Source organism: Vigna unguiculata, chromosome 3 (genome assembly GCF_037176805.1).
Source record: "Vigna unguiculata cultivar grain cowpea cultivar isolate G323 ecotype 2 chromosome 3, ASM3717680v1, whole genome shotgun sequence".
Lineage (NCBI taxonomy): Eukaryota > Viridiplantae > Streptophyta > Magnoliopsida > Fabales > Fabaceae > Vigna > Vigna unguiculata.
Window position 1 is genome coordinate 62,361,837 of NC_140794.1, and position 26,966 is coordinate 62,388,802.

At 31.5% G+C, this 26,966-nt stretch overlaps 4 protein-coding genes across 45 annotated transcripts in view; 1 reads left to right on the plus strand and 3 right to left on the minus strand.

The window, feature by feature from the left end:
- The window catches only part of LOC114175798 (uncharacterized), a 36,607-nt gene extending 35,279 nt beyond the window's left edge, over window positions 1-1,328 (minus strand). For 13 of the 40 annotated variants that reach the window (XR_014994105.1, XR_014994103.1, XR_014994102.1 and 10 more), the window contains exon 1: window positions 106-1,312. The gene's annotated coding sequence lies outside the window, so the exon portion shown is untranslated. Of the gene's footprint in view, window positions 1-105 lie in introns of all 40 variants that reach the window. The other 27 variants (XR_014994098.1, XR_014994096.1, XR_014994107.1 and 24 more) reach the window with 17 other exon arrangements.
- A 3,985-nt stretch (window positions 1,329-5,313) lies between these two features.
- On the minus strand, window positions 5,314-10,389 carry LOC114177226 (ATPase 8, plasma membrane-type). Its single transcript, XM_028062492.2, has 14 exons — window positions 10,168-10,389; window positions 9,859-10,077; window positions 9,640-9,777; window positions 9,137-9,451; window positions 8,707-9,033; window positions 8,502-8,621; window positions 8,290-8,412; window positions 8,070-8,174; window positions 7,646-7,955; window positions 6,863-7,377; window positions 6,604-6,777; window positions 6,019-6,201; window positions 5,771-5,931; window positions 5,314-5,618 (listed from the first exon to the last, which is right to left on the minus strand). Exons 1-14 carry the CDS (start codon window positions 10,216-10,218, stop codon window positions 5,522-5,524), a joined length of 2,838 nt encoding a protein of 945 aa, XP_027918293.2. The 5' UTR covers window positions 10,219-10,389; the 3' UTR covers window positions 5,314-5,521.
- A 4,333-nt stretch (window positions 10,390-14,722) lies between these two features.
- LOC114176885 (large ribosomal subunit protein eL39) lies at window positions 14,723-15,373 on the minus strand. Its single transcript, XM_028062071.2, has 3 exons — window positions 15,221-15,373; window positions 15,031-15,134; window positions 14,723-14,930 (listed from the first exon to the last, which is right to left on the minus strand). The coding sequence occupies exons 1-3, from the start codon at window positions 15,221-15,223 to the stop codon at window positions 14,882-14,884; spliced, it is 156 nt and encodes a 51-aa protein (XP_027917872.1). The 5' UTR covers window positions 15,224-15,373; the 3' UTR covers window positions 14,723-14,881.
- Window positions 15,374-18,857: 3,484 nt separating this feature from the next.
- Window positions 18,858-24,736, plus strand: LOC114175996 (uncharacterized). 3 transcript variants are annotated; one of them, XM_028060872.2, is made up of 9 exons: window positions 18,858-19,122; window positions 20,478-20,562; window positions 20,917-20,991; window positions 21,078-21,114; window positions 22,504-22,587; window positions 22,696-22,756; window positions 22,841-22,947; window positions 23,377-23,442; window positions 24,440-24,736. In XM_028060872.2, exons 1-9 carry the CDS (start codon window positions 19,053-19,055, stop codon window positions 24,539-24,541), a joined length of 687 nt encoding a protein of 228 aa, XP_027916673.1. In that variant the 5' UTR covers window positions 18,858-19,052; the 3' UTR covers window positions 24,542-24,736. The 3 variants fall into 3 exon arrangements, with proteins under 3 accessions (XP_027916673.1, XP_085527879.1, XP_027916675.1); XM_085671753.1 differs by lacking the exon at window positions 18,858-19,122 and adding an exon at window positions 19,173-19,308; XM_028060874.2 differs by lacking the exon at window positions 18,858-19,122 and adding an exon at window positions 19,237-19,355.
- The last annotated feature ends 2,230 nt before the right edge of the window (window positions 24,737-26,966 follow it).

A 26,966-nucleotide genomic window follows, 5' to 3' on the forward strand; every position in this document is an offset into this window, starting at 1 on the left:
GAAGATAATCAAATCAAAAGAGTCAAAAGTCTAAACAACACAATGGACTATAATAAATGGAAATATAATCAAACATAAAGCTTTGTAGCAAGTTCAAAAATTTACAGCTTTTGCCTCCAAGATCCAACAGACATCCTCATTGCTGCAACACGACTAGAAGAAGACAATCAACATAAAATAAGTGAACAGTCGAACAACACACATGTCAAAGTCTCTCACTCATATAGTGCATATTTATAACATATCCCTCTCCCCAAGTTTATATCAAGAACAACAACAAGGTTTCACCGGATCTCCATCCATTGTTTCCAAAACCTGACAACCACCCACTCTTTGCACACCTTGCACCCATTTTATTTCTTAATTTCTCTGAAAAACCCATGAATTCAAGAAAAATATAATCAATCTGAGTAGAAAATGAAGGAACTAGACAATAAGATGGATAAACAAAATCAAGAATTAAGAAACCAATGGAAAAATTCCGATAACAGGATAACAGGCTCGATGATCACAATGTTCAAAGTCACAAATACAGACCGACAAAACTTTGATCAAGAAGGGAACCACAATCTTGATTGATCGTAAATTCACAAAACCTCGGCAAAACTTTGATCAAGAAGGGAACCACAATCTTGATCGATCCTAAATTCGCAAAACCCCAGCAAAACATTGATCAAGAAGGGAACCACAATCTTGATCGATCGTAAATTCACAAAATCCCGACAAAACTTTGAGCAAGAAGGGAACCACAATCTTGATCGATCGTAAATTCGCAAAACCACAACATAACTTTGATCAAGAAAGGAACCACGATCTTGATCGATCGCAAAACCCCGACAAAACTTTGATCAAGAAGAGAACTACAATCTTGATCGATAGTAAATTCGCAAAACTCCGGCAAAACTTTGATAAAAAAGGAACCACAATTTTGATCGATCGCAAAACTCCGACAAAATTTTGATCAAGAAGGGAACCACAATCTTGATCGATAGTAAATTCGCAAAACTCCAGCAAAACTTTGATCGATCGTAATTTCACAAAACTCCGGCAAAACTTTGATCGATCATAATTTCGCAAAACCCCGGCAAAATCCCGGCAAAACTTTGATCGATCGTAATTTCGCAAAACCCCGGCAAAACTTTGATCAAGAAAGGAACCACAATTTTGATGGATGTAAATTCGCAAAACCCGCAAAACCCGCAAAACTTTGATTAAAAAGAAACCATGTCAGACAGAGAACGCTAGAGGGAAATTTGGCACTGAAGTAACCACGAAGGCAGTGGGGTATATATATAGATAGAAAGGGAGAGTCAAGATTGACAGCTGAATTAGGCGGTGGAAGGAAAATTACACTGTTATGATAAGATCTTCGTTCTTATCTTTTGGGGTTAATAAATAGCTGTTAACCGATTTATAAAAGGAGCGAAACATATTTAGTTATTAATAATGTTTTATCAGCGAAAAATAATGTTTTAGTTATTATTTTAAATATAGTTATGATATTTAAAAACTTCTTATAAATATTAACATGATTTTATTGAGATAATTCGTTATCTTTTCTAGCGAAAACAATTGAAATTTTAAGATTGCTTTAATCTTGAATTCGATTTCTAACATTTTAAATTGTACGCACTATATACAATTTTAATATATTTTTATGTAAATAAATATTTTCGTAATAATATTATCAAATTTTAAAAAATATATTTCTTTAATTATTATCTTTTTAAATATTTTTCACGATATTAGTTTTATTATCAAATTTTAAAAAATATATTTCTTTAATTATTATCTTTTTAAATATTTTTCACGATATTAGTTTTATTATAATAAGACGCCCGTGTGATTCTTATTTTTAGAATATATGACTTTTTATTGCTATTTCATATTTTAGAGTAATATTTTTATGATTAATCTTATTTTGATTTTCTAAATGGTTTTCTTAGAATTTCTTACCTATTTTACTAAAAAGGTACTTTAAAATCTCTAAGGGGAAATAAGTTTTTCCTAAGTATTTATTCAAATATGAAATCGGAGTCAACAAATTCTTAATTAACTATTTCTTAAATCTCTACAATTAACTAAAAAAAAACATTTGACTCATTTGATTTTATTAACTGAGCATTGATCAATATTTACTTTTATTGTGATTTTCTTAATAAAACTTTTTTCCCGTAAAATATATTTGTAATTTTTATATTAAATAATAAAATTTATTTTTTTTATACCTTTCTATATGTGTTTATTTTAATAATAGAGTTAGTAAAATTAATTGTCTGTTATCGTAACGATTTTTATTTTTTTAATAGAATATCACAATGTTATAAACACCACTCATGAGTGTAGTACATTACCATAAAATTTAACTATTATTATATTAAAACAAGACAAGAAATTTTAGAAAGTGAAAAAAAAAATGAGGAGAGAGGAGAGTGTTTCAGGTTGTGTTTTTATGCGGGGTGATGATTTAAGGGAGAGGGAGATAATTAATTTGTGTTGATTAGAAGGTGATATTTATGTTGTTCTTTTTTATGAATTTGAGAGTGATAGAGGAATAGATTTAAGAGTAATTTTTGTCAAAGTTTGTGAAGGATTTGACTAATATGACTAAAAAAAATTAAATTTAATAGATGAAAATGTAGAATGACCTAATTGTCCTTAGTGTTAAAAAGGTATAATTAAATGATATTTAGATAAACTATAATTAGTTTTCCATATATTATTATCATAAATAAAAATATTATAAATATTTATGAATTGAAAAAAAAATATTAAAATATATTTGAATTAGAAAATTTAATATTTAATTTAGGAAAAAATAAACATTGGATACAAATGTAATGTGGAATCGGATACAAGTAACATGTATCCGGATATTGAACCATTTGTAACTGGATACAAATGTGGTAAGTGGAAAGCTGGAATCGAATACAAATGTGTGCATTAGGAATCTTGTTCGCAGACCTCGAGCTCGTGCCTATGAGTGCAGTAGCGACGTGATTTTTTTCATATATAATAACATGGACAATAAGGATATTGTGGTAATTTGCCATATTTATCCCTCAAATCAAATTTCTTCGAAAAAGAGAGATCGATTTATGTAGTAATCTCACAATTCTTCACCTTTTAGTCACTTCCTTTCCGCAAAAAATAATAACTCCCCAAAAAACAATAATTGTTTCTCTCCTTATTCATCGCTCTCCATTATACTACTACAGTATTTCTTCGCATGAGAACATACCCTTAAAAAAGGTTTGATGTTCTTCAAATCCTAACAACTTCGTCTAAGGGACTAAACATAGTTATGATCCTATAGAGTTACAGCTTTCCAAAGAAAAACTTATTTTATTTGTTATATATAATTATATATTTTTAAAAATTATATATTATTATATTATTTATATCCATTATATATCGTGAAAAGTAATATGAAAAATTATATTAACAAGTAAAGTAAAAATAAAATAAAGATTTCAAGACCTTGGTTATTAAGAAAATTATGGTTCCATATCAATTCATAAAATTATTTTATTGTAAGTCATCGTTGAATTATTGAAAGAGTGAGAGGAGAAAAAAAAGTCAAAAAGATAAATTAAAAAACTAAAAGATTAAAGTACATATATGGTTTCTTATGGATCAAGAAGTCAATATTCTATCATAATTTATATGTGTTAGATTTATGATACTTATATTACGGTTTTTTTTTCAAATAAATTATTTTCTAAATTAGTATGAATTGTAATTATAATTTTAGGAAATATTTTATGAAATTGGTATAAACTTTAATTATATTTTTCCAAATTAATATGAAATTTATAGATTTTTTGTCTTCGGCTATATGGTAAATTTTATAAAGTTTTGAATTTATATAATGTTGCTTATTTAATTAAAGTGGTATGAGTTTTGTTGCAATAGTCCAATGATTTTGGATTTAGCAACAATCTTTTAAAAATTCTGTCATTCCTAATTACACTTCTCTACAAAAAATAATCTTTTAAACCAAGTAAATGTAGTAGCAATCACACTTAATAAATCTGGAATAAGAATATAAGAATTGCAATTGTATAATTGCATTGTTGTTCCTTGTTATAAGTTTACACTTTAAGCTAACATCATATTTTATTTCTGCAGTTATGTTGTTGATGTTGTATTGACCTTGATGACTTGCAGAGAGCAAAACATCATATCATTTATTTATGTTTTTAATATTTTCAATTTGTTTGGACTTTGATCCTCATTTTTAGGTTACATTAAATCACGGTGCATGGACTATTGTACTAATGCATTGACTATTATAATCACTAGTGGTAGATTTATGTTTCATGCTTAGTTGTTGAATATGAACTTGTTTTAGGAAGATTTGCTTGGCTTCGTGAACACCCCCATACCTCATCATCATTGTTTGGACTGAACCAGTTATATATTGCAGCGTTGTTTGTGTTGTGATCATTTTTCTGTTTAATAGATCATTTTTGTATTTTTCATTGAAGGAGATTTTTTTTCTGGTAATATAACATTGGGACAATGTTCACTGAACTCAATCTGGAATGAAAAAAAAATTCAAATCTAATTTTGGACCTCAAATTAAACATCTGGGAAAAAAACTGGCAGGTCAGCCCGTGGGTCGGGTCCAAAAATTCAACTTATTTTATCCTAGTGGGCCAATCCGGCCCGACCTGTTTAAAATGGGTCAAAATTGGACAAGGTCAAAATGGACCGGACTGGCATGTTTTGACAATTCTAATTTTACAACGTGATAATTATGATTTGTAAAGATATGTGATAATTTTATATTAAAAAAATAATAATAAAGAATAATATAATTGATTATATTTTGAAGTGGAAAACTTGTAATAAAAATGAAAAAAATACATTTATCTCAACTATGAGAAATTTCATGACAATTCAATAATGAAAAAAAAATGAAAAACAACTTATAAAGTTCATGAATTACATATGATAAATTTTAAAATTCATTAGTTTGAAAAAACATCATCGAATCCAATAATACTCACAAAATCAAATTAATGAAGCATGATTAACTTATCTAAATTGGAATTTATATCAAATACATCTAAAAAGTTATTCGAAGTCCAGTATTATGATATGACGGTCAATAAATATAAAGTGTTTACATTCGTAGCAAATAAATTTAAAAAGAAAATTATAACCGATATAAAAGTTTATATGATGGGTGTAATCGAGTCCATCATACGCCTAGATAAAGCATAATTTACGAACAAACAACAACTATTACTTCAATTTCGAAAACGATTATATAGTAAAAGACACCAAACATCAAACACTTAACACTTTTAATAATATTTGTTCTATTATTTTATTAGAATAAAAAAAATTCAACATGCCTCCGTACATATTAGTCAAGTCTCAGTTGTAGCAAAGAGCGAGCATACAAACACTATACATCGTGAAAGTATAAACCCAAGATACTTGGTTTTGCTTATATGCTCTAAGAAGCTTTGATCCCATTTTCATCGATTTTGTGTTCCTTAAGATTCTTTCAGAGAGTGTAGTGTTGCTGAATGGTATCAATATCAAGACCCTTCAACTTCACCACAGATTCAACATGTCCCTTGAGTGTGTGGAGCTCCTTCAACCTGCAAATTTTGACACCTCAAATTAAGCACATGCATATAACACTACACTGCGTATGTATGTTGAAATTCAGAAAAAAGAGGCTATGTTATTTTCCTAGTACATGCCCACGGAATCATTGAGATGCATGCATTAAGTTTGGGAGGAACTGAACCTGGCAGCCTCAGCACGTCTTCTAGCTTGCTCTGCTATTTCAGACTGCTCGTGGTTGACCATGGTTTCTCCTACTTGGAGACCATGAAGTGTGCGCTGAGCCATGGCCCATTGAGCTTCCCTTTCTCCCTTTCCGTAGTCCTTTTTGGTAGTGAAAGCAGTCTGCACCAACACGAGCATTGAAATGAAGAGAGAAACAACAACGAATGACGTGACAAGTTTGTAAAAAGCAAATGTTTCTGGCTAGACCTTGTTCTCAAGCATGTTGTCCCAAGCCTTGCCTGACAGTCCCAAACGGATGATGAACTTAAGGATGTCAAGAGGAATGTAGGTAACAATGCTGAAGACCCAGATTGTTCCTGCCCATCCCCAACCAATTCCATTGATCCTCGCAAAGTCCCAGTGTGCATACACAGCAATCACAGTTGCCACCTGATTCACCAGTTCCCAGATCACAAATAACTATTTATATAACTTTTAATTAGATACACTATGATGGAACTACTTTTTCTTATTTCTTCGTTGATGATTGGTTTCTGCCGGAAGTCTCGTATCGACTAGATATATGATCGATTTAAAGTATATAATTGGGTGCAAACTTCGTCCCACAAGTCAGCCGTTTTGTGAGGTTGAATTAAGTTTAAAGTTCACTTCTTAACATGATATGAGAACCGTAATTTAGAATCTATCCTAACGAAATTTGTTATTTGTTGGACATATTGTTCCATTTGTTATTGAACACCTATTAATATATAATCTCACGCTGTATATATCTCGACACGAAGAAAGTATGTAGAGTTGATTAAAGCTTAGGGTTAGAAAGCTATAACTTACCAATTGAGCAGCAAAGAAGGCTGTGATAAGAAAAATTCCAGGGAGTTCAACATAAGACCAACTCCTTGACCTGGTGACAAAGATGAGTGCTTGACTAATGATACTCACTTGAAGGTAAAGGGCTGAGTTAAGCTGCTCCTCACTGTCTGCAATTGGCTTCACACCGAAGGTTCTCTGAAGGGAAAAAAACATCATGGCATGTCATGTCAGAGCAATATGTGATAAGTTGTCTATTATTTGAATAGAGAATAGCACTTACAGTGAAGAAATCAGTGTCATGAACCAAAAAGAAGAAGACAACAGTGATGACGGCCATGTATGCTCCAAGAACAATACCAGTGGCGAAGATTTCTTTCAGCTTCCATGAGTCAGGAAGAGGAGAAGGCTTCACTCTATCCTTGGAAATGGTCATGATGGTTCCATCGTTCAAGATGGCGATAACAAGGACCATGTAAGGGGAGAAGTCGAATTTCCATATCAGAGCAACGAGCATGAATCCAAACACAATACGGATGGTGATGGAAACAGCATAGATTGTGTAATTCTTCATCCTCTGGAAGATGGCTCGGCTTGTCAAAACAGCACTCACGATCACACCGAGTCCTGGCTCGGTCAGGACAATGTCTGAGGCACTTCTCGCTGCATCAGTGGCATCAGCAACAGTGATACCAATGTCTGCCTTCTTCAGTGCTGGGGCATCATTCACACCATCACCAGTCATTCCACAGATATGCTTTCTATCTTGCAATCTCTTCACAATCTCATACTTGTGCTCTGCATGACACAAGAAAACCAGTTTGTTGTTGTTTCCTTTTACTGTTTAATTAGAGTTTACTGATGCAACCATACAACAACAAAGGGGAGCTTGGTTACATGGATCACATGACACCATTCCACTTTGTTTCAGTGATGTTCTTTACGATGATATTAATCATATATAGATTGCCATATAGAGAAGTCCAAAAACATTATGTTTTAAACTCTTTGTTATTCTGTGGTTTTTGTTAGATTAACATGAACTAGGATGTTAGAGTAACATTACCAGGAAAGACTCCGGCAAATCCATCAGCCTTCTCAATGAGTTCATCAATTGGGATTGCTGCAATGGTTGGATCCTTGCTGTCACCAAGAAGAGAGGATGAAGGGTACATGTTGGTGCCCATTCCAAGCCTGCGACCGGTTTCTTTTCCAATGGCAAGTTGATCACCGGTGATCATCTTGACATTGACTCCAAGGTCAAGAGCACGTCGAATAGTCTCAGCACTATCATGCCTTGGAGGGTCAAAGAGGGGCAAGAGACCCAAGAACTCCCAGGGTTCTCCTTCACTCTCCTTGCTCTTTCCCGAAACAGTCTAAAAACCATGTACAAGAGTTTTTAGGGAATTTCCTAGTGGTTGTTTTAAATGATCATTTTGTTTTTTAACAGTGAATTCATGGCATGTAATATTTTTATGCACTTTATTCACCTGGCGTGAAACACCCAATGAACGCAGACCACGGTTAGCATACTCATCAATGACTTTATGAGCCTTTTGCAAAATCTCTCCCTTGAGTCCACAGAGCTCAATAATCTGACATACATAAATTTGGTTAGTCAAATATCAGTAGGTTCATATATGTTACGTTCTATAAGAAAACTTATTTCATGGTTATGATGCACAAGAAAAGTAATGGTGAATCCCTCACTTGCTCAGGAGCACCCTTGCTGCTTCTGTGCCAATTGCCTTGGGCATCAATGTAAGTGATTGCTGTGCGCTTGTCCACTGGATTGAAGGGCAAGAAATGCACCTCATTGATTCCTGCTCTTGCCTGAGATGCCACAAAAGAGAGCAGTGACAATGATAAGCCAATTTACATGAATGTTCATAAAAAACATCAATTTGAAACTCAATAAGCACCTCCTTGGGATCACTCAACATTCCAACGATTGAAGCATCGATGGCATCCTGATTTTCTGTCCTAGAAGCCCTGGCAGCATACAAGACAAGGGTATCCTTGTCCATGTCAGTGGGGAACACCTACATTCACAAGCAACCTTAATTAACATAAAATTTGAAGCTTTTGGTGCAAATGCAAGGATTCATTATCACATTGATCGTTCACCTCAATCAAGTTCTTGTCCACAGTGAGCTTGTTAAGAGTGAGAGTTCCGGTCTTGTCACTGCAGAGAACATCCATGCCAGCCATTTCTTCAATGGCTGTCATCCTCTTGGTGATGGCTCCTTGCTCAGACAAACGGTGAGAGCCGATAGCCATGGTGACAGACAAGACCGTTGGCATGGCAATTGGGATACCTCCGATGAGAAGAACCAACAAATTATCAATGCCATCTCTGTAAGCCCTTTCCTGGATGGGAAACATCACAATAATCTCAATCAACATTCCCACAGCAATTGAGCAGATACAGAAGTTTCCAATGGCAGTCAACACCTGGTAGAAGCCAATCCAATATCCAAACATTAGTCCAAAGTTGTCAAACAAAGAAATCAATTAAGAAACAAGAACTTAGTAATTTGTAAAGAAAAACATATACCTTCTGGAAGTGACCAACATTGTTGGTGCTGTCCACAAGATGTGCAGCCTTGCCGAAGAAGGTGTGAACACCGGTGGCAATGACAACAGCTTCTATCTCACCTTGTTTGCAGGTGGAACCAGAGAAGACCTCACTACCAGGGTTCTTGGTGACGGGCAAGGACTCACCGGTGAGGGCAGATTGGTCAATCTTAAGGGGATCTCCCTCCAAAAGACGGGCATCTGCTGGGACAATATCCCCCAACTTGATGCTGATCAAATCTCCTGGCACCAATATTGCAGCTTCCTCTTCGCTCCATTTTCCATCCCTCAACACCTGTGTACAAAATGCTTCCTTCCTTTAGGTTCTGAATGTGAAATTTATATGAGAGTTGTCATAGTAACGCGATTGAATGAGATTGGTCACACCAAGAGAGAAAGAGAGAGGTTTTCAATGATTGTTCCAAAATCCTTAATCTTTAGAATAAACTCCGTGCATGAAAATGGATGAACAAATGCTGTCACCTTTGTTTTGGGTGCAAGACCAGCCATTAAAGCTGCTGCAGCATTGCCTGCGTTGTTCTCCTCAATGAAACTAATGGTTGAATTGATGAGCAGCAACACCACAATACCAACGAAATCTTGCCAATCCGGTGGCTTGTCCTGATGAGTTCACAAAGAAACTGCCAAAAATGAACACAAGAACAGAGACAAAAAGATGCAAAAGGTTTGTGTTGTGATTACCCCTCCATTGGCCAATGCAATGGCCATGACAGCAGCAGCTTCCATGACCCATGAAAGTGGATTCCACATAAAACCCAAGAACTTAAGAAACTTGCTATCTGTTTTCTCCTCTAGCTTGTTGGGACCAAATATTTGAAGCCTTTTTTCTCCTTCAGCAGATGTGAGACCATCTTTGGTACATTTCAGTAGCTTGAAGACCTCTTCAACAGGAATGTGTTCCTGCATGCACACGCATACACAAAAGTCATCTCACAGAAAAGGATCATATCTGAGATTCAAAGCATCATGGTCACAGTTTTTGTTTCTTACAAGATCCACATTCTCGTTTTTGAGGTCTTCAAACGAAATGTCGGAGGACATGTTGTAATAAAGATGAACGTGTCCCTTTCCTACCTAATTAATGTTTTTTTTATTAATTTTTAGGTTTTAATGATTTATTATCTCCTCTAATATAGGAGCTCCTAGAGCTCACTCCCTTTAGGCCTGGAATACCATGCCAAAAGGGTGTAAAAATGAGAAGAAAATTATTGTGGAAAGGGACAGTTAGGTTGTTCAAGGTTTTCCCAGGCTTTATAGTGATAAATTTTGCGACAAAATAGGCAATGCATGGTTGCTTTTGTTTTCCACCACAAACTTCCTATTCTTACGGAATGTTTGTCGAATGTGAACTGCATATTTGCTGCAAACTCACACCACTTCAGTTTCTTTGTTACAATATCAGTTTTTTTTTTTGTTAATGTTTTATTATGAGTCTAATTCGGGAAATCAATGAAAAACCATTGAACTTGTGTTGAAGTTCAGTTCGACATTACAGTTATGATTTTCACAGGTTGTATAGTGGTTACAACAATTATGATTATTTGTGTTTTAAAAACGTGGGTCTCTTGAAATAATATTATTAGTTGATTAAAGATACCATTGATTTTGAAACTTAAAACTCTAATAATTTTATTCTTAAAAAATATTTTAAAAAGTTATACAAGAAGATGTATCCAAAATACTCTTAACTTTGAGTTCTACTTTCCGAATGTATGATATTAACGAAGGATTCAAAATAAAATTTGACCGGTTCGTTCCTGTATATGAAAAAAAAAAATTACTTGATTAGGGTATAACTTCTTGTAGTGTCACTACTATATTAAAGAGTGGATATTTGGTCTAAAAATAGTTGTAAGCTGTTATACTTTCACTCATTTTTAAGTCAGTATACACATCTTAAAATATTTATTGAAATTTGGAAACTATAAATATATTTGGATCCACACTTTCATAAATCTAAAAGGAATCAAAATACAGTCAACCTAAAATGCTTTCGATTCGCAATTTTATTTGAATAAATAATTTAACTTTATTAAACTTTTATTTCATTATTTAAAGGAATCTATCAATTACAATTAACTATAAAAAAATTAATTTCAGATCATATTTAATAAAAAAAAATATCAGTTTAATTGAGATTGTTTATTTTTATTTAAGTTTGTCGATATATTTCTAATAATGCTGATTTATTCATTTTCTATCGTTGATATGAATATTCATTAAAGTCATAATGGGTTTGAAATTTCAAGAAAAAACCTTGAAAGTTGAATGTATGATCTCAAGATACTCTTAGGGTCAAGGAAAAAACAATCATACATCTAAAGTATTATCCATTTTGGAATGTGGCTTCGTCGTGATTTTATCTTTAGAAAACATCTTAAAGAATATATCGTCTTAATCGAGATTGTTTATTTTGATTTAAGCTTGTCAATATATTTCTAATAGTGTTGATTTATTCATTTTCTATCGTTGATATGAATATTCATTAAAGCCATAATGGGTTTGAAATCTCAAGAAAAAACATTGAAAGTTGAATGTATGATCTCAGGATATTGTTAGGGTCAAGGAAAAAACAATCATACATCCAAAGTATTATCCACTTTGGAGCGTGGCTTCGTCGTGATTTTATCTTTAGAAAACATCTTAAAAAATGAAAGGAGGAAGGAGTATTTAAACCGCCTTAGGCCACAACTTCTGAGCAATGTGAGATTATTGAGTGTGGTAAGAACATTAAGTCCACAATCGAGGTCCAAGAAGAATGAGTGGATCATCCTCAATTGAGGGCTTAAGGAACCAATGGTTCGCATGTAGAACCTCTTTATTGACCTCACGGTGGACGCCAATGTTTCGATTCCATGACATCATTAGGGTCAATCATCCTTCATTTGAAGTATTGTCCCCAATCAATGTCTAAGGAGAATGAGCGGATCATCCCCAATTGAGGGCTTAAGGAACCAATGGTTCACATGTAGAACTTCTTTATCGGCCTCATGGTGGGCGTCAATATTTCAATCCGATAACATATCATTAGGATCAATCACCCCTCATTTGAGGTATTGTCCGCTTTGAAGCATCAATTTTATCATGGTTTTGTCCTTAAAAGACATCTCAAAGGATGAAAATAAGAAAGAGTATTTAAACCGTTTTAGGAGCACAAAAGGAGAAAGGGATATTTAAATCATTTTAGGTCTCAACTTCTAAAAGATGTGAGACTATTGAGGGGTGGGATAGGAACACAGGAGTTCCACAAAACATGTGTAAGTTTCAATTTTAAGACTCATTTAATCTGTTAATCATGTGAACTCTTCCAAATGAATGATAAGCATCTAGCAACGTACTTAGAAGGGATTAAAATATTGAAACGTTAAATATTAAATATTAAAGTTAACATTTTTGTACATAGACTTCTCATATTATTAATTTTGCTTTATGTTACTTTTTCTAATATTTTACCACAATTATTTCAATTCACACTAATCAATATACTTTTTTATATAATTGATAAAAAAAAATCTACTTAATAAAAAAAAAACCTTATATATTTTAATCATTAAAAGTGTAATAAACATTGCCAAAAACCCAATTTTATATTGGTAAAAAAATTAACTTCGATCAACATAAAAAAACATTACAAATGAAGTATTACTCTGTAAATACAATTAGTTGAAAGGAATACATTTCTCAATTTTTAATATGAACTATAAAACGCTCAAGAAATTTGAGTTAGGTAAATTAGTGTCAATATTCTACATAATTTTGTTTTACAATAATTTTTTAGTAAGTAATGCAATATTTTTCTTTTTCTTTTTAAAGATATTGTCACCACAGTAAAGAAAATCATTGACTCTTATCAATCTTAATGTTAGAATATGATTAGTAGTACTAGTAAGATACCTGTGTTTTTCCCCCTAATGTTTTATTGATATTCTATTATAGATATTCCAGAAAAATGTTGATTTGAGATCTTTGCCGCAATATTCGCTCCCAGATGGATCTACATCCAAGACTAAGTAAAATTAAGATTTTGAAAATCGTATTTGTTGTCTCCTTTAATTAGCTCCGTGATGAATCTATGTATTTGATTTCATTGAAAAATACTCAATCATAGGAAAACTACGAGAGAGAAATGCTAACAAATTGATTGAAAGTCCAAAAGTATTTGCACTGATAAAAATGGATTTTTTTTTACAAATTGACAAACAAAGAGAGGCGCAGAAACTGAGCAAAATAGCTTGGTCGGTAAAATAGTAGTTTGATTTTTATTTTTTTTTACATTACGATTCAATTCTTTTAATGTAAAACTAGTCCACTAAACTTATAAATAGGTTGGTTTACGCTTTAAAGCAAATAATTCGGACTTGAAGATCCCATTGAAACATGTTACAACTGTTGTGTTTTCTATGAAATTATGCATAGAATGTGGTAGTTTCTTCCTCTAAGAGATTAGACGTCAATTCTAACGATTTCGTGATCCCCCCAAACACATCGTTAGTTCTAGCATTACAACGTAAAGAACAAGATTTGACGTTGTCACTTCTACATTCTCAACCAGTTCACCCTCTAATGCACCCTAAGAAACATGATCCATTGGAGTAGATTTTGTATGTAGAACTTTTTTAACATGAATGTACTAAGTAGAAGTGTTCAAATACCAATACCAGTAGTATCCTGACATTAAAACATAACATTCTACACTAATTTTCAGATATTTATACTAATCTAAAATTTGAAACAGAAAATCTTTAAAAACTGGATTATTCCAATTCCTGATAATCAGACTTGGTTCCCATGTTCTGATGGAAAACCCACGTCCACCTGATGGAAGCAACTTCAGCTTCCATCCCTTTCCTCTTGGAAAAAATGTTACTTTATTTTCAAGTGCATTCCAACAAATTATCAGTGTCCCTAAAGAAAAAAAACACTTTATTCCTGTCATCATCAACTATACTCGAATGACTGCATTCCTTAAACAATCAAACACAACGGTTTCTATAAGGTAAGCCGTTTGACACTTAGCCATAGAACAAACCACTCCCCGAATGAATTATTCCAAACCATCTCACCAGTGCTTTCAATACAATCACGCAGTTTACTTTTACAAAAATAATATCCATGGATATCTATTGCTCCATATTCTCCTAAGAAAGAATATACATATATATATATAGAGAGAGAGAGAGTTAACATAACGTAACAAGAAGGGAGAAAGGGAGAGGAATTTAAGAATACTAATGAGGTGTTTACATTGTAACAGAGGTGTCATAAATCATTACTTTCACAATAACTCCAACAGACCCTTCAGACAAAATAAACAGCCTCCTAGATTCTGTCATTGTGGCATACAATGAACGATCAATAATCCAACCAATTTTCCATGTTTTTCCTTGAAAAAATAGCGGTAATTGAGGTTTTAACCCTTCACTACACAACTAAGCAGACCCCTGGCATCAAGCATATTTCAAGATTTTCATGAAACAGGTAACAAGGTTTTCATCACTCGTTTGAATGGCAAGGAATAGAGATGAAGAGAAAAGACGGCAACACATTAAAATCTAAAATATCCATCATAGTTTCACATTAATAGCAAAAATCATAAGTAATTGTAAGATGAGAAATAACCGAGGACAAAACACTCAAAAGCTACAATGTTTCGATATAAAGGATTGCACTAAAAAACCTAGAACGCAAGGTTCATCCATCCACCTTAAAATCCGAGTTTGGTCCGGCGCCAGTGCCTGCGCTTAGCATTATACCTGAAAACACACACAAAAAGGAGAAAAGAATGGCAGGGTGTGAATCCACGGAATCAAGAAACATAATCCTTAAAACCCTAGGATGTTGTTGGAAACTGACCTGATAGTGTTGTCGGTCCTCATTCGGATCCAGTAAGGGATGGGCCTGTTCTGCCTCATCTTCTTGGCAAGCTTCTTCTTGATCCTGAACGTCTTGTGGGAAGGCTACACATCAAATCAATAGCTTCATATCAAAAACGATAAACTTAGAACAATTCACAAACGCAAACGACCATGGATTCAACTCTTACCATTTTCGCTGTGGACGATCCAAAGCAAGAACAAGCCGCTGCACTTCTATGAAAACTAAAGAAAACCCTAGCCAGTTCCAGTCTTTTACAGAGTCACCACACGGTCCTGTGGATTGGGCCGGTTCTGCCCTTCTAGTACTTATGGGCTATGGCCCATCTGTCAAACTCTTAGGCCCATAAAGCTCGTTAGTTTACCTTATTTTTCCCTGTGAGTGAACTTTTTTTCTCTCGAAAATATATTTCAATTACTCTAAAAATACTTTTTTAAAGTTCTTCTAGGATAGTAAAACTTATTTAAATTTAATTATAAATTATTATCTATGATATCCTCGTTAATTTCTACTAGCGTACACACGAGTGCGATCTGTGTACGCATTTTTTAAATATATGTAATATTATATTAATACGTGATAATAATATAATGTTTTTAAGTTAATATATAAAATAAAATTATATTAATTAAAAATTAAAAATAAAGTGAAATATATCAAAAAGGATGAGAAAATAACTCTTGATAAATAGAAAAAAAGATAATAAGTAAAGATAGACAATTTTTTTAAAAAATCTGGTAACCGTCTATTTTCAAAAAATTAATAAATAATTATATTTTAAAGGATAAAATTGGTATTTAGAAATGTGGACACAAAAGAGGAAATCTCTTTATACATTGTTATAAATAATGATTGTTATACAAATTATACTAATTGACATTATGAGGATAAATAATACATGTATTTTCATTTCTTTTAAATGAAAATAATCTTGTAAGGTTTTTTCTTTTATAGTAAAGTTCAACTATTTGTGGGAATGGCATTAGAGATCGGTTCACTTTGTATTTGGCTTGCAAGAAGTTAATTGGGTGAGTTGGCAGGTTACTTTTATTGACTTTCTTAGTACAATGTATGAATTGCAAACTTATTGGCTAATTTGCATAAGCAAAATTTTAAAGAAAAAATAAATATAAACATCAAAGCAATAGTGTTTTTTTTATGTTTTAAATTTTTTTTACGTCCAATCAGTATATAATTAACCATGTAAATTAAATAAGTTATATAAACATAATATTAACAACTTCATTAAATAAATATATAACTAATTAGAAATATATTATTGTCTGATTTACTGAAAAAAAATATAGTAATGAACTATCATGTTGTCTTGACTTCGAAAACGTCACTGTTGTTTTCCTATTTTAATAACATGGAATTCAACTATGGAGTAATTTTTATCCTCCACTTTTTCAGAATTATAATGTTTTCTATTATTATTATATACATTTGAAAAGTAAAAATGACAAAATTTAAAATAAAAACAATGCAATAAAAATATGATAACTTAAAAGGGTTTTATTATTCTAAAAATAATCATATTTTAAAATAAAAAGGTCTAAAAGTACTTTGCACATTTTCAAGCAATAAACAATTATTATATGTATCAATGATATGATGATTAATGTAAAATGCGCGCAACACAATTAACTTTGAAATACAAGCACAGAGTGAAATAATAACAAATATCAAATTGAAAAAAAAAAGGACAATTGTAGATTAAAATATACTAAATTAATTTGTTACGAGTATGCACACCAACTTTACCTATCCCGATCTCCACAAATTGTGGGTTATACAAGAAAAACTTATATTGTGTTTGTATATATCAGTGAGTACTTTTGAGACAAATGGATTTGAAGGAAGGTGAGTTGTTTATATTTATTTATTTGATTATAATGACTCTAAAAATGCAAAGAATGGACGCTTTTTCTCTAGTAAGTATAAAGAGATATAATTAACCATGAACGAAAGACAAAATTGTTCTTCTAAACTGATTTTGTTTATGGTGTGTAGAGTTAAACTGAGATGATAATTAATTATATGAAAACAAAATTGATTATGAGTATGAGAATCAATTATGTGTACAAAAGAAACTATTATACACACAAGGAAACCAATTCTTTATTTTTAGATGCATTAGAAGTGAGAATTTATTATTTACATGAGATAATCATTGATATTGATTAAAATATATTATATTTTATCAAATATTTCAATTTCTTAAGAATAATACTTTACATGTTTTACATCTGGACAGGTGAAATGATTAAAAAGAATAAAAATGAAAATGACACCAATACAAAATATAATAGATAATTTGAAGATATAAAATAGTTTTAATGAACTTGCATAATCATCAAACTTTTATTATATTTCAAAGCCAACATCTCTTGAAATTTTCACTAACACAATTGTATATTATTCTTGAAACATGTTACAATTTTGAGTTTTTCTCGTACTTTATAGGGTTTCATTATCACTATATTACCTTGTTCCTCCTCATGTGCTTGCTATTATTATGTATTATGACTATAGTCTCGAATTTCACTTCAATTTAGTGATCATATTTTGGTAAAGGTTTTTTGACCCATACAACATTATCTACATATATATACTTTATTTTAGACCTTCAATGATGTTATGTTGTGAGAAAGCCTCATTTATTGAAAACATGCAAATCTAATAAAACACACACACACACACACACACACACATATATATATATATATATATATATATATATATATATATATATATATATATAATATTAAACTTGATTGAAGTGATTGAAGTGATTGATATTATACCTACAGGACCAGAACTTATTGTTTCAGAAGGTGAATTTATCAAAATTGATCAGCCATTAACAAGTAATCCTAATGTCGGTGGATTTGGTCAATGGATGCGGAAATAGTACTTCAAGATCCATTACGTGTTCAAGGTCTCTTGTTCTTCTTGGCATCTATTGTTTTAGCACAAATCTTTTTAGTTTTTAGGAAGAAACAATTTGAGAAGGTTCAATTGTTCAAAATGAATTTTTAGTTCCGCGTATTTATCAACATATCAAACTTGTAAAAATAACTCAATTTTATTCAAATCATTGTTTTTCAACCTATTGATCACATTAACCTATCAACCATATTTACCTATTAGCCACATTTACGTGAAGTTCATTGTCTTTTATAGAATGACAAATTATTATAAATCTCTAATGACACTTATTATCTTTTGGAAAAGACATTTCTACTTGAAAATTGACATTTTTAATTTTGAGAGAGTGGATCAATCTTCCAAAAGATGGAATGTCTTAAAAAAACAAAAGTATATAGGAAATTATGTTTTATATAAATAAGATTTGTTTAAAAAAGATTTAATTAACTTTTAATTACTTATAGAATATTTTTAATTGAGTTGGTATTAAAATTTTATTTGTTATTATTTTTTATCTAAGTAACAATTGAATTTTTTTTTAAACGTAATTGTGTTATTTTCATCTCCACTTTTCTAACTCATGTATCAACTCGTTCATCTCCCCTTTTAATTTCTCTCAACTCTGGTATCAAGTTTTCATAACCACAACAACAAATTGAAATTAATTAAATAAAATCCAGACCAAAAGACCTTTTTTCCGGTAAGATACTTGCCATACAAATTAAATTCAAGATATAAAGCATTTTTTTTATTTATTTCATATATATGTACATTTGTTAACTTTTATAACAATCACTAGAAGAAAAGTTACGACAAAGTGATTTCTAATTAACTCACAATCTAATAATTAAGTTCATACAATTAATTACCAAAGGAAAAAAAAAAAGATTGATGGAAGGAGCACTAATTCCAAAGCTATAAAACCTCGGTTAAACCTTGAATCTGTGCTGGTTTCTCTTGTTCGTCATCATCCTCCGTGAATAGGGTTTACTTTCTCTATTTTTTTTTTCGAATCGATTCCATTGCGTCTCTCAAAGATTTGACAGTGTTTGATTGCACAATTTGTGAAGATGCCTCGTCCCAAAAGAAAAGCGGCCCCACCAATCACTTCTTCTGATGTTGATTCTTCTCTTCGTACCGGTACTTCTATTTCTCGTTTCCGATTGGTTCTACCCCGCGAAAATCGAATCACAATATTCACTAAAAGAACAATGAATATTGAAAATTTTAATTGTTTTTTTTTGGTTGTTTTTTTGTGGGGCAATGAGTTTTTCTGTGACGAAGTGCCAAAGTTGGCAAATTTAATCGATCTCTGTGCTGATCGAGGTCAAGTATTTGTAATTGGACCATGTTTTCCTGTTGTAAAGTTGTGGGTACGATATTCGATTTAAACGCTTCAAAATTCAAAGCATGAATACACAAGATTTTAAGATTTCAAGATTTTGGTGTTGTGGTTTAATAATTCGGACAGATTTGATCAGATTCAGTGCGGCATATTGGATTATTTGCTTTCATTTTTTTTACGGGTTAATTTGGAGAGAGAGGGTGGTGATGGTGCTAGGTGTCTATCTTGTTTTTGCAATGCTACCCATCAATTACTCGTTAAGCCTGATTTTTTCGGCTGTTTATGAATCATTTACATGTAATGTTATTTGTGAAATACTCAGGAAATTTGTTATTAGAATGCCCCCGTGCCCAATTATGATCTATATTATTTGCAATGTGCAGTATACCTTGTTTATTTTTAGTGTGTATCCGGTTACCTTCTGTTATGCAAGCACATAATTTGAATGGTACTTGTCAAGCACATAACTTGAACGGCATCTGTATCTTACATGGTGGTATCTATAAATTCAAAAAAAACACACCTGTGCTGATAAGAGGTTGTATGTTTCGTTATTAAATAGTTAATCATGTCATAGCGGTTTAAAATCCAGAGTACATATCTTCTAGGAGGCTGCTTTTCTGTTATCTGTTGCAGCTTACTACAATAGTATGATGCCAGTTATCAAGACAGCCGGCATGTTTATAGCCAATACAATCTGAGAGCAATTTTAGCTTAATACTTCTACAGTTTATGAGGATTGATTGATCTATTTATGAGGGACATTATTAAAATGCTGAGGTAAAAGCACTACCATTGTGGTGAGACCGAAGATGTTATTAAGAAAGCAACTGCATTCCAGTAGACAAAATAATTAGTGTCCTTTTGGTTAGATTTGTGTAAAAAAAATATAACTATTTGCATTTCAAAATAAATCATTTGGTTTTTGCTGAGCTATTCTTTCGAATAGTATCAGCATGAAAGAGTACTCTGGAAGTATATCACGATGTGTATTGTCCTGAACCGTAAGCCTTAATTATGCATGATTGTTTCTAGTTTTTTCGAATTAATGTCGAAATATTTCCTTTCATCTTTACCTTTTCCATCTAATGCTGACTCTAATTTGCTGAGTTGTTGATAACAATGATTTCATTTCATGTTATTATTTCAGAACCAAAGAAATCAACCACAAAGCAATTTGATCGAATAGATAACCTATTCGAATCGTATGCAAACAAGTCACTGGGTTTGATTGAGTAAGTACGTGCATGTTGAAATTATTGTGGCATGCTTTAATTGTTATTTGATCTGGTTTAGGATTAGAATATATGATGCTTTAGTTAAATTGAGTTATTTGCTTGGAACTTAGCTTATATTTACATAGCATGCGGTTTATTTATTTTTCAATGCACTTTTTAAGTAAGGAATTAGACAGGGCTTAGGTCTCTTATTTTTTTTATATAAATTTAGTTAACAAACACGTGTTCAACATATTATGCATGTTTAAGTTCAATGCTTCTCTTTTATGTTTTAAGATTGTTTCCCCTCTTCGTTAAAGATTATGTGACTCGTCTTGATGCAATCTCTATACTTTTTGTTTGGTTGGTCAGCCCAGACGGGATTGTGGCATTTTGTAAAGATGTGCATGTGGATCATACAGATGTTAGAATGCTGATACTTGCTTGGTAAGTAATGGACTAGATTAATCTTTCCTTTTCCTGTATATAACTGTTTTTTTGACTTATATGAAAATATGTTTTTATCTTGTCAGGAAAATGAAAGCTGAAAAACAAGGTTATTTTTCCAAGGTTGGTAGAGAGTATTGCTTTACAATTTTAGTTTAGTTACACACTGCTGAAATTAGTGAACGACATTTCAATACTCATGTATTGACCATGGATTTGTTCTCTTGATGTAACCCTTCATTTAATACTTATGTATTGATGTATTTCTACATTTCAATGTTTGATGTATATACTTGCATTTATCCTTTCTCTCTCTCTCTATATATAGATATGTGTGTGTGTGTGAACTCGCAATGATGAAGAAAGGAACCTCACATTGGGAGAAAAAAGGAACTTCTCACTTAAAGAAAACTCTTATTTGTTTATTTAGTTTGTGTGTAGCTAATAATGGAATCAATACTAGTGAAATAGATAGGTTGGCACTGTCAATTCCAAGTATGCTCTGATGCTGGTCTTTTCTTCGTCTCTTCTCCGCCCTTCAGTCTGGAGTAGGCTTTTTAATTCAATAAGAGCTAAAGGGAGTTAATAGTATGGTATGGCTCTGTAGCTCAACTTTTTTGTATTGAGGTCATGATATAAGAAATATTATTGACAACAGTGGTGTGGGAATTTTGTTCGGGGGTGGGCAGAGGGCGGGATTACTGCAGGATTGATAGATTTTGGTGTATGTGGTGGCAATTGGCTTCTTGATGTCCCATGAAAGATATATTACCCGACGAAACCTGTCTCTAAGGAAATTGCTCAATTTGTGAGGATGTATATATGTGAACTACACAAATGGTCTTGTAGGCCCATGTTTGATTGGAAGTTGGATGATTTTGCTTGTAGAGTTTCTTTTGGTCTTTCTTTTACCTTATCTGTATTTTATCTTCTTTTTCTTTTTTTGGTACAATGGAGGTGTGAACACCTGGGTTGAGGAATGAAGCTGGGCTTTTTTGTTTGAGGTTGATGTTTCTTGTGGTGCATTTTTTCATTGGCCTGGTGAAGGACTGAACCTCTGACAACATCATTACATTCAAATCTTCTAGACTTGGGCCCATGCCATTTGGGCTTATCAGCTCGTAGTCAAGGACTTCTCTGGTCTATCTGTTATATTCATGTTGATTACTGAAATACTAAATTCTCCCCAGTAAATGGAATTTTCTTTTATACAAATACTTGGCCGAATCATGGTCTGAGATATGATCCTTTTTGAGTGTCATTCTCAATATAGTTAATAATTTTTCATTTGTTAAATGTTGAAAACCCTGTCACATTTGGGTATATTGCGCCTGAGTGTGTGTGAGAGAGAGAGAGAGAGAGATTGATGGCATCTAAGGTCTTCAAACCAAAATCTTCGTATACTGGTGCTATACACTCTTGTCATCATAAGTATAGGCGGCTTGAATTTCTTCACCATAATGTTAGTTTTTGGACATGTTATCGTCATCATTTTTTTCCTATTCTTGATAGGATGAGTGGCGAAAAGGGCTCAAATGTTTAGGGGCCGACACACTCCCAAAGTTACGAAAGGTCGTTGGTGGACTGAAGAAAGAGGTATTTTATTTTTCTGCTTTAAGTTTCTTAGTGAAGTTTTCTTGTATTCTTATTAAGGTTGTCATTCAAAAAGTATTTTGGTGTATTTATTTCTTGTGTCTTGTTTAGGTGATGGTACCAGAGTGCTTTGAGGATTTTTATTCCTATGCATTTCAATACTGTCTGACAGGTAAAAGGATTTCACTTATTTTAGACTACTTGTTCTACCTTTCGAGTTCTTGTATGTAACTAATGTAAATAATAATACTTTCAGAAGATAAGCAAAGGAGTGTAGATATTGAGACCATCTGTGAGCTGTTGAATGTCGTTCTGAGATCTGAATTCCCTACTCAAGTTAATTTATTAACTGAGTATCTAAAGGTAGTGTAGGTTTTTATATAATAATATGTTGTGATGTTATGCTTATCTGCCCGTTGTGCTTAAACCTTTTCAGTTGCATGTAATAATGACTCTTGATAACAACTTTCAGTGATGTCCAGCAAATATGCTAGATTGTGAAGGATGTTAATACATTATTTTCTTGTACTTAATTAATGTTCCACATTATAACTGTAGCTATTTGATTATATAAAGTTTTGTTTTCTTGTGTTTTCATGATCTAGAAGTAGTGTACATTCTTGAAATATTTCCCATGGAGTGTGTATAATAAAACTATGGTAATTTCCCTTGGTTACTCCTTGTGTATGATACACAATAAAGTTGTGTTGTTTAGGTGGAAGATGTTGAAATGACTTTTAATGCCCGTACACATTAAATTATTTTCTGATAGTTGAAATACTTATTTGACAGGTCCAAAACGACTACAGGGCACTAAACATAGATCACTGGAGAAATTTTTATCGGTTTTTTAAGGAGGTAATGCTGTTTTTATTTTTTTTCTTAGTTTGCCTTTAGGATTTTATATCATACTCATTTTTCACTTCTGGTTAAGTTTACTGTCTGTTTGTGAGGTTAATTTGACTATTGATAAATATTATGAAGCTCTTAGTAAGTTGTAAAAAATAAAAATAGTCAGTTAGCGCTCCGGAGGAAAATTTCTCTTGGAATATTAGTTTACATTTTATGATGATAACAAGGATTTTATGGATCAGTTACTTCCTTCTATCAGCAAACATAACATACACCATTGGAAATCCATTCGCAAAATTCACAAGTCTTTTGATTTTTGAATTGGGTTTACTTCATGCTAGTCATCCTTTTCCCCTTTTAATTGTTAAACAAATTCAAGTTCGTCTTGTTTATACTGGTGTAAACGAGTCAGAGTTAAACCAAATTCTTGAAACTAAAGCTTGTTTTTTGGGTAAAAAGACTGCAGAATCTGGACTTGATTTAAACAATTCATAGTTAAAGCTTAGGGTTGACTAGTTCAAAATATGACATTTGCTTAATTATTTTACACCTTGATTATCTTCTTATCTATTGATCAAATTCAAAGATCTTATCTTTAATTTTTAATTTGGTATTTAATAGACATTTAATAGGAAGAGAAAGAGTGCAAAAAATATTTGAACATAGAAATCAGGTATTATAACTGGTCTTGCTAGCTAAACCAGTGAACTAAGGAATACTGCACATTGATTAAAAAACTTTATTAAATCAAATAGAAGATAAAAAGCTTTTATTAGAAATGACATTGGTTCAAACGAGGTGTGCCAATTGCTTCACGAGTTTAACTCATCATTCTAGAAAAAGTCAACCCATCTATGCGCATGAGGTCAACTGCTGTAGGGATAATGTCTAATTATCCATGTGTATGAATTGTACACTAGTACATTTGATGGGTGAAATTTGGTGTGCTTCATATTTAAAAGTCGCAAGCAGAAAAATATATCTGATGTTTTTTTGGTGGCAGGTAAGCTTTAGTGATCTTCGAAGTTATGATTCCAGTCAAGCATGGCCCGTGATCCTCGACAATTTTGTTGAATGGTTAAAAGAAAAACCAGAGAAAATATAGTTCTCACCTTTCTCAAGTTTCTGTTCATTTTTAATCTGCCAACTCCGAACGAGAATACTGTTTGAAGCGGATATACAATTGTATATGGCTGATCTGAGTAATCAGTTCGCAGTTTTTCTGCAGAATTAATCCCATGTAACAACAACTTCATACATTGTCAACTGTCAAAGTTATATTCACTTTTCTTCATCTGGATATACTGTTTTCTAACATTCATACGTGGCTTAACCATTTCAGTTACCAAAGTTCCAATTTTGGAAAACAATTGGAAGATTTAAAAGGGTTAATTCAAAGCCTTTCGTGAGAGGAAATGATTCTTTTACACGGGGATTTAAATTGGAACGTTAACAGTGTAGTAAAACAATTTACAAAAGCTCATGAATATTACAGTGGTTTTTGATTATGAAAAAACAATCGAGGAAGGATGATTCATTCTTGATTTTAAGATTCTTAACATTTGCTTTAGGTGGGATAAATATGTAATCTTTTCTAAATGAGAAAGACTAAATGTAGTATTGGTTTTAGGATTGTGATCAATTTTTTAAGAAATTGGATGGATATCCAATCACTTATAAGAGTGGAAACCCAAGTTTTGAATTTTGATTTTTTTTATAGCAAGAAGCCTTGATGAAAGAGTTTGTGATAGTTGAAATATTATAACTGAACAATTTTACTATATAACATGGGGTTATTGATTCCATTGTTTGTTTTAGGGTCCAAAACACTGAGTTGTCAAGTTATACATTCAAAAATCAAAATTAACACTAATTTAGCACTAATTTATATTTAATATAATAAAATTAACATATTTTTCAAAATAATTTATGTTATGCTGTCTTTTTAAGCAATAAAAAAAGGAATTAATGTTATACAACAAAATCAAAATGTTGAACAAAGATAATCACAAGGCATTTAAGGAATGAAGTGAAAGGTCAAAAGTTTCGACTCGAGTAGAGATGACAAATAAATTCATCTCCGTGGGTCTTATCCGAATCTGTCTCTGTTTTGATAGAGAATTCTCGCATCGACTGAGTATGAGTATGAAAAATTCCTGACTATTTCAATTGGGTATGAGGATGTACATATCCCGTCATAATACCCGTCTCCGTCATATTTCTAACCTCATTTAAATTATTAAAATATTCACAATTAATTAAGTAACCCTATATATATATATATATATATATATATATATATATACTTTTTATTTTTTATTTCTTCTAATTATTTGATTTGTCATGAAACTCATTCACATTTCCAATATATTTTTTTCATCTTATCATAACCTTTATGTAATTATGTTAAAATGATATATGTCAATTATTTTTTTTTATGTCTCACATGTAAATATTTCTATTATTTTTTAATATTTTTATTTATTATATATTTTCCTTTTATGTGAGAATGTTTAATACTCTCAATTTAAGTGTTTAATAACATAAACATTTTATTTACTAGGTAATATAAAAAAAATATTATTTACTTATTATTATTCATTTTTATTTCATTTGAAGAACTCTTTTATTTCGCTAAAACAATTTTCGTTATTTCTAAACCATTGGGTATATATGTTGATATTTGAAAAGTTTGCTTAGATCTCTAAGGTATTTTTCATCTTATCATATCCTTAATTATACATTTATTTTTCTTTGTGCGATTTCTTTCGCTAGTCTTTCAAATTGTTTCTAAGACACACATTTATTAATTTTTTAATATTTTTTTTTGTTTATTTCATCATGTATAATACAATTTCAATATATTTTATCTAATTATTTTTTATTTTCTAACTCATTATCAATCATACTGTAATTTTTTTCACTATAATTGTATAAATAACTTTTATTTACTACAATATAAAAAATTAATGTAATTGCCATGAATATTTTTTATCACCATCCAACATGTATTGGAGTTCAAAAGATACAAGATCTATGTCAAAAATTTTATTATTATATTTATTATTTGTTCTTTACGTCATTTCGATCAAGTGATGTATTATAACTTTTATTAATTTATAAAAAAAGAGACTCATTAGATTTAAAAATTGAAGTAAACAAACATTTAAAATATATTTTAATTTTAATATTTGTTTTTCTTTTATATTTTTTTAAAAATATTTTAAAATTTTATCAACTAGGTTTCATTAATGTTTACAAATTTAATAAATGTTTTGGTTCTCATGAAATTTTATTTGCTATTCTAATCTAAAACGTAAACAATTATAATTTATTTCAAAGTATTTTATATCGAAGAAACAATTATTCTTCTAATATTGAATATTTGATAATATTATGTTTCTTTTACCGTAATTTTTTATTATTTTATAAAAATTAATTAAAATTAAAATTAAAGTAAGAAGATGGGTACATGTATGGATACCAGATTATACCTATTACCTAGTGGGGATGAGGATAAGACAAAAATT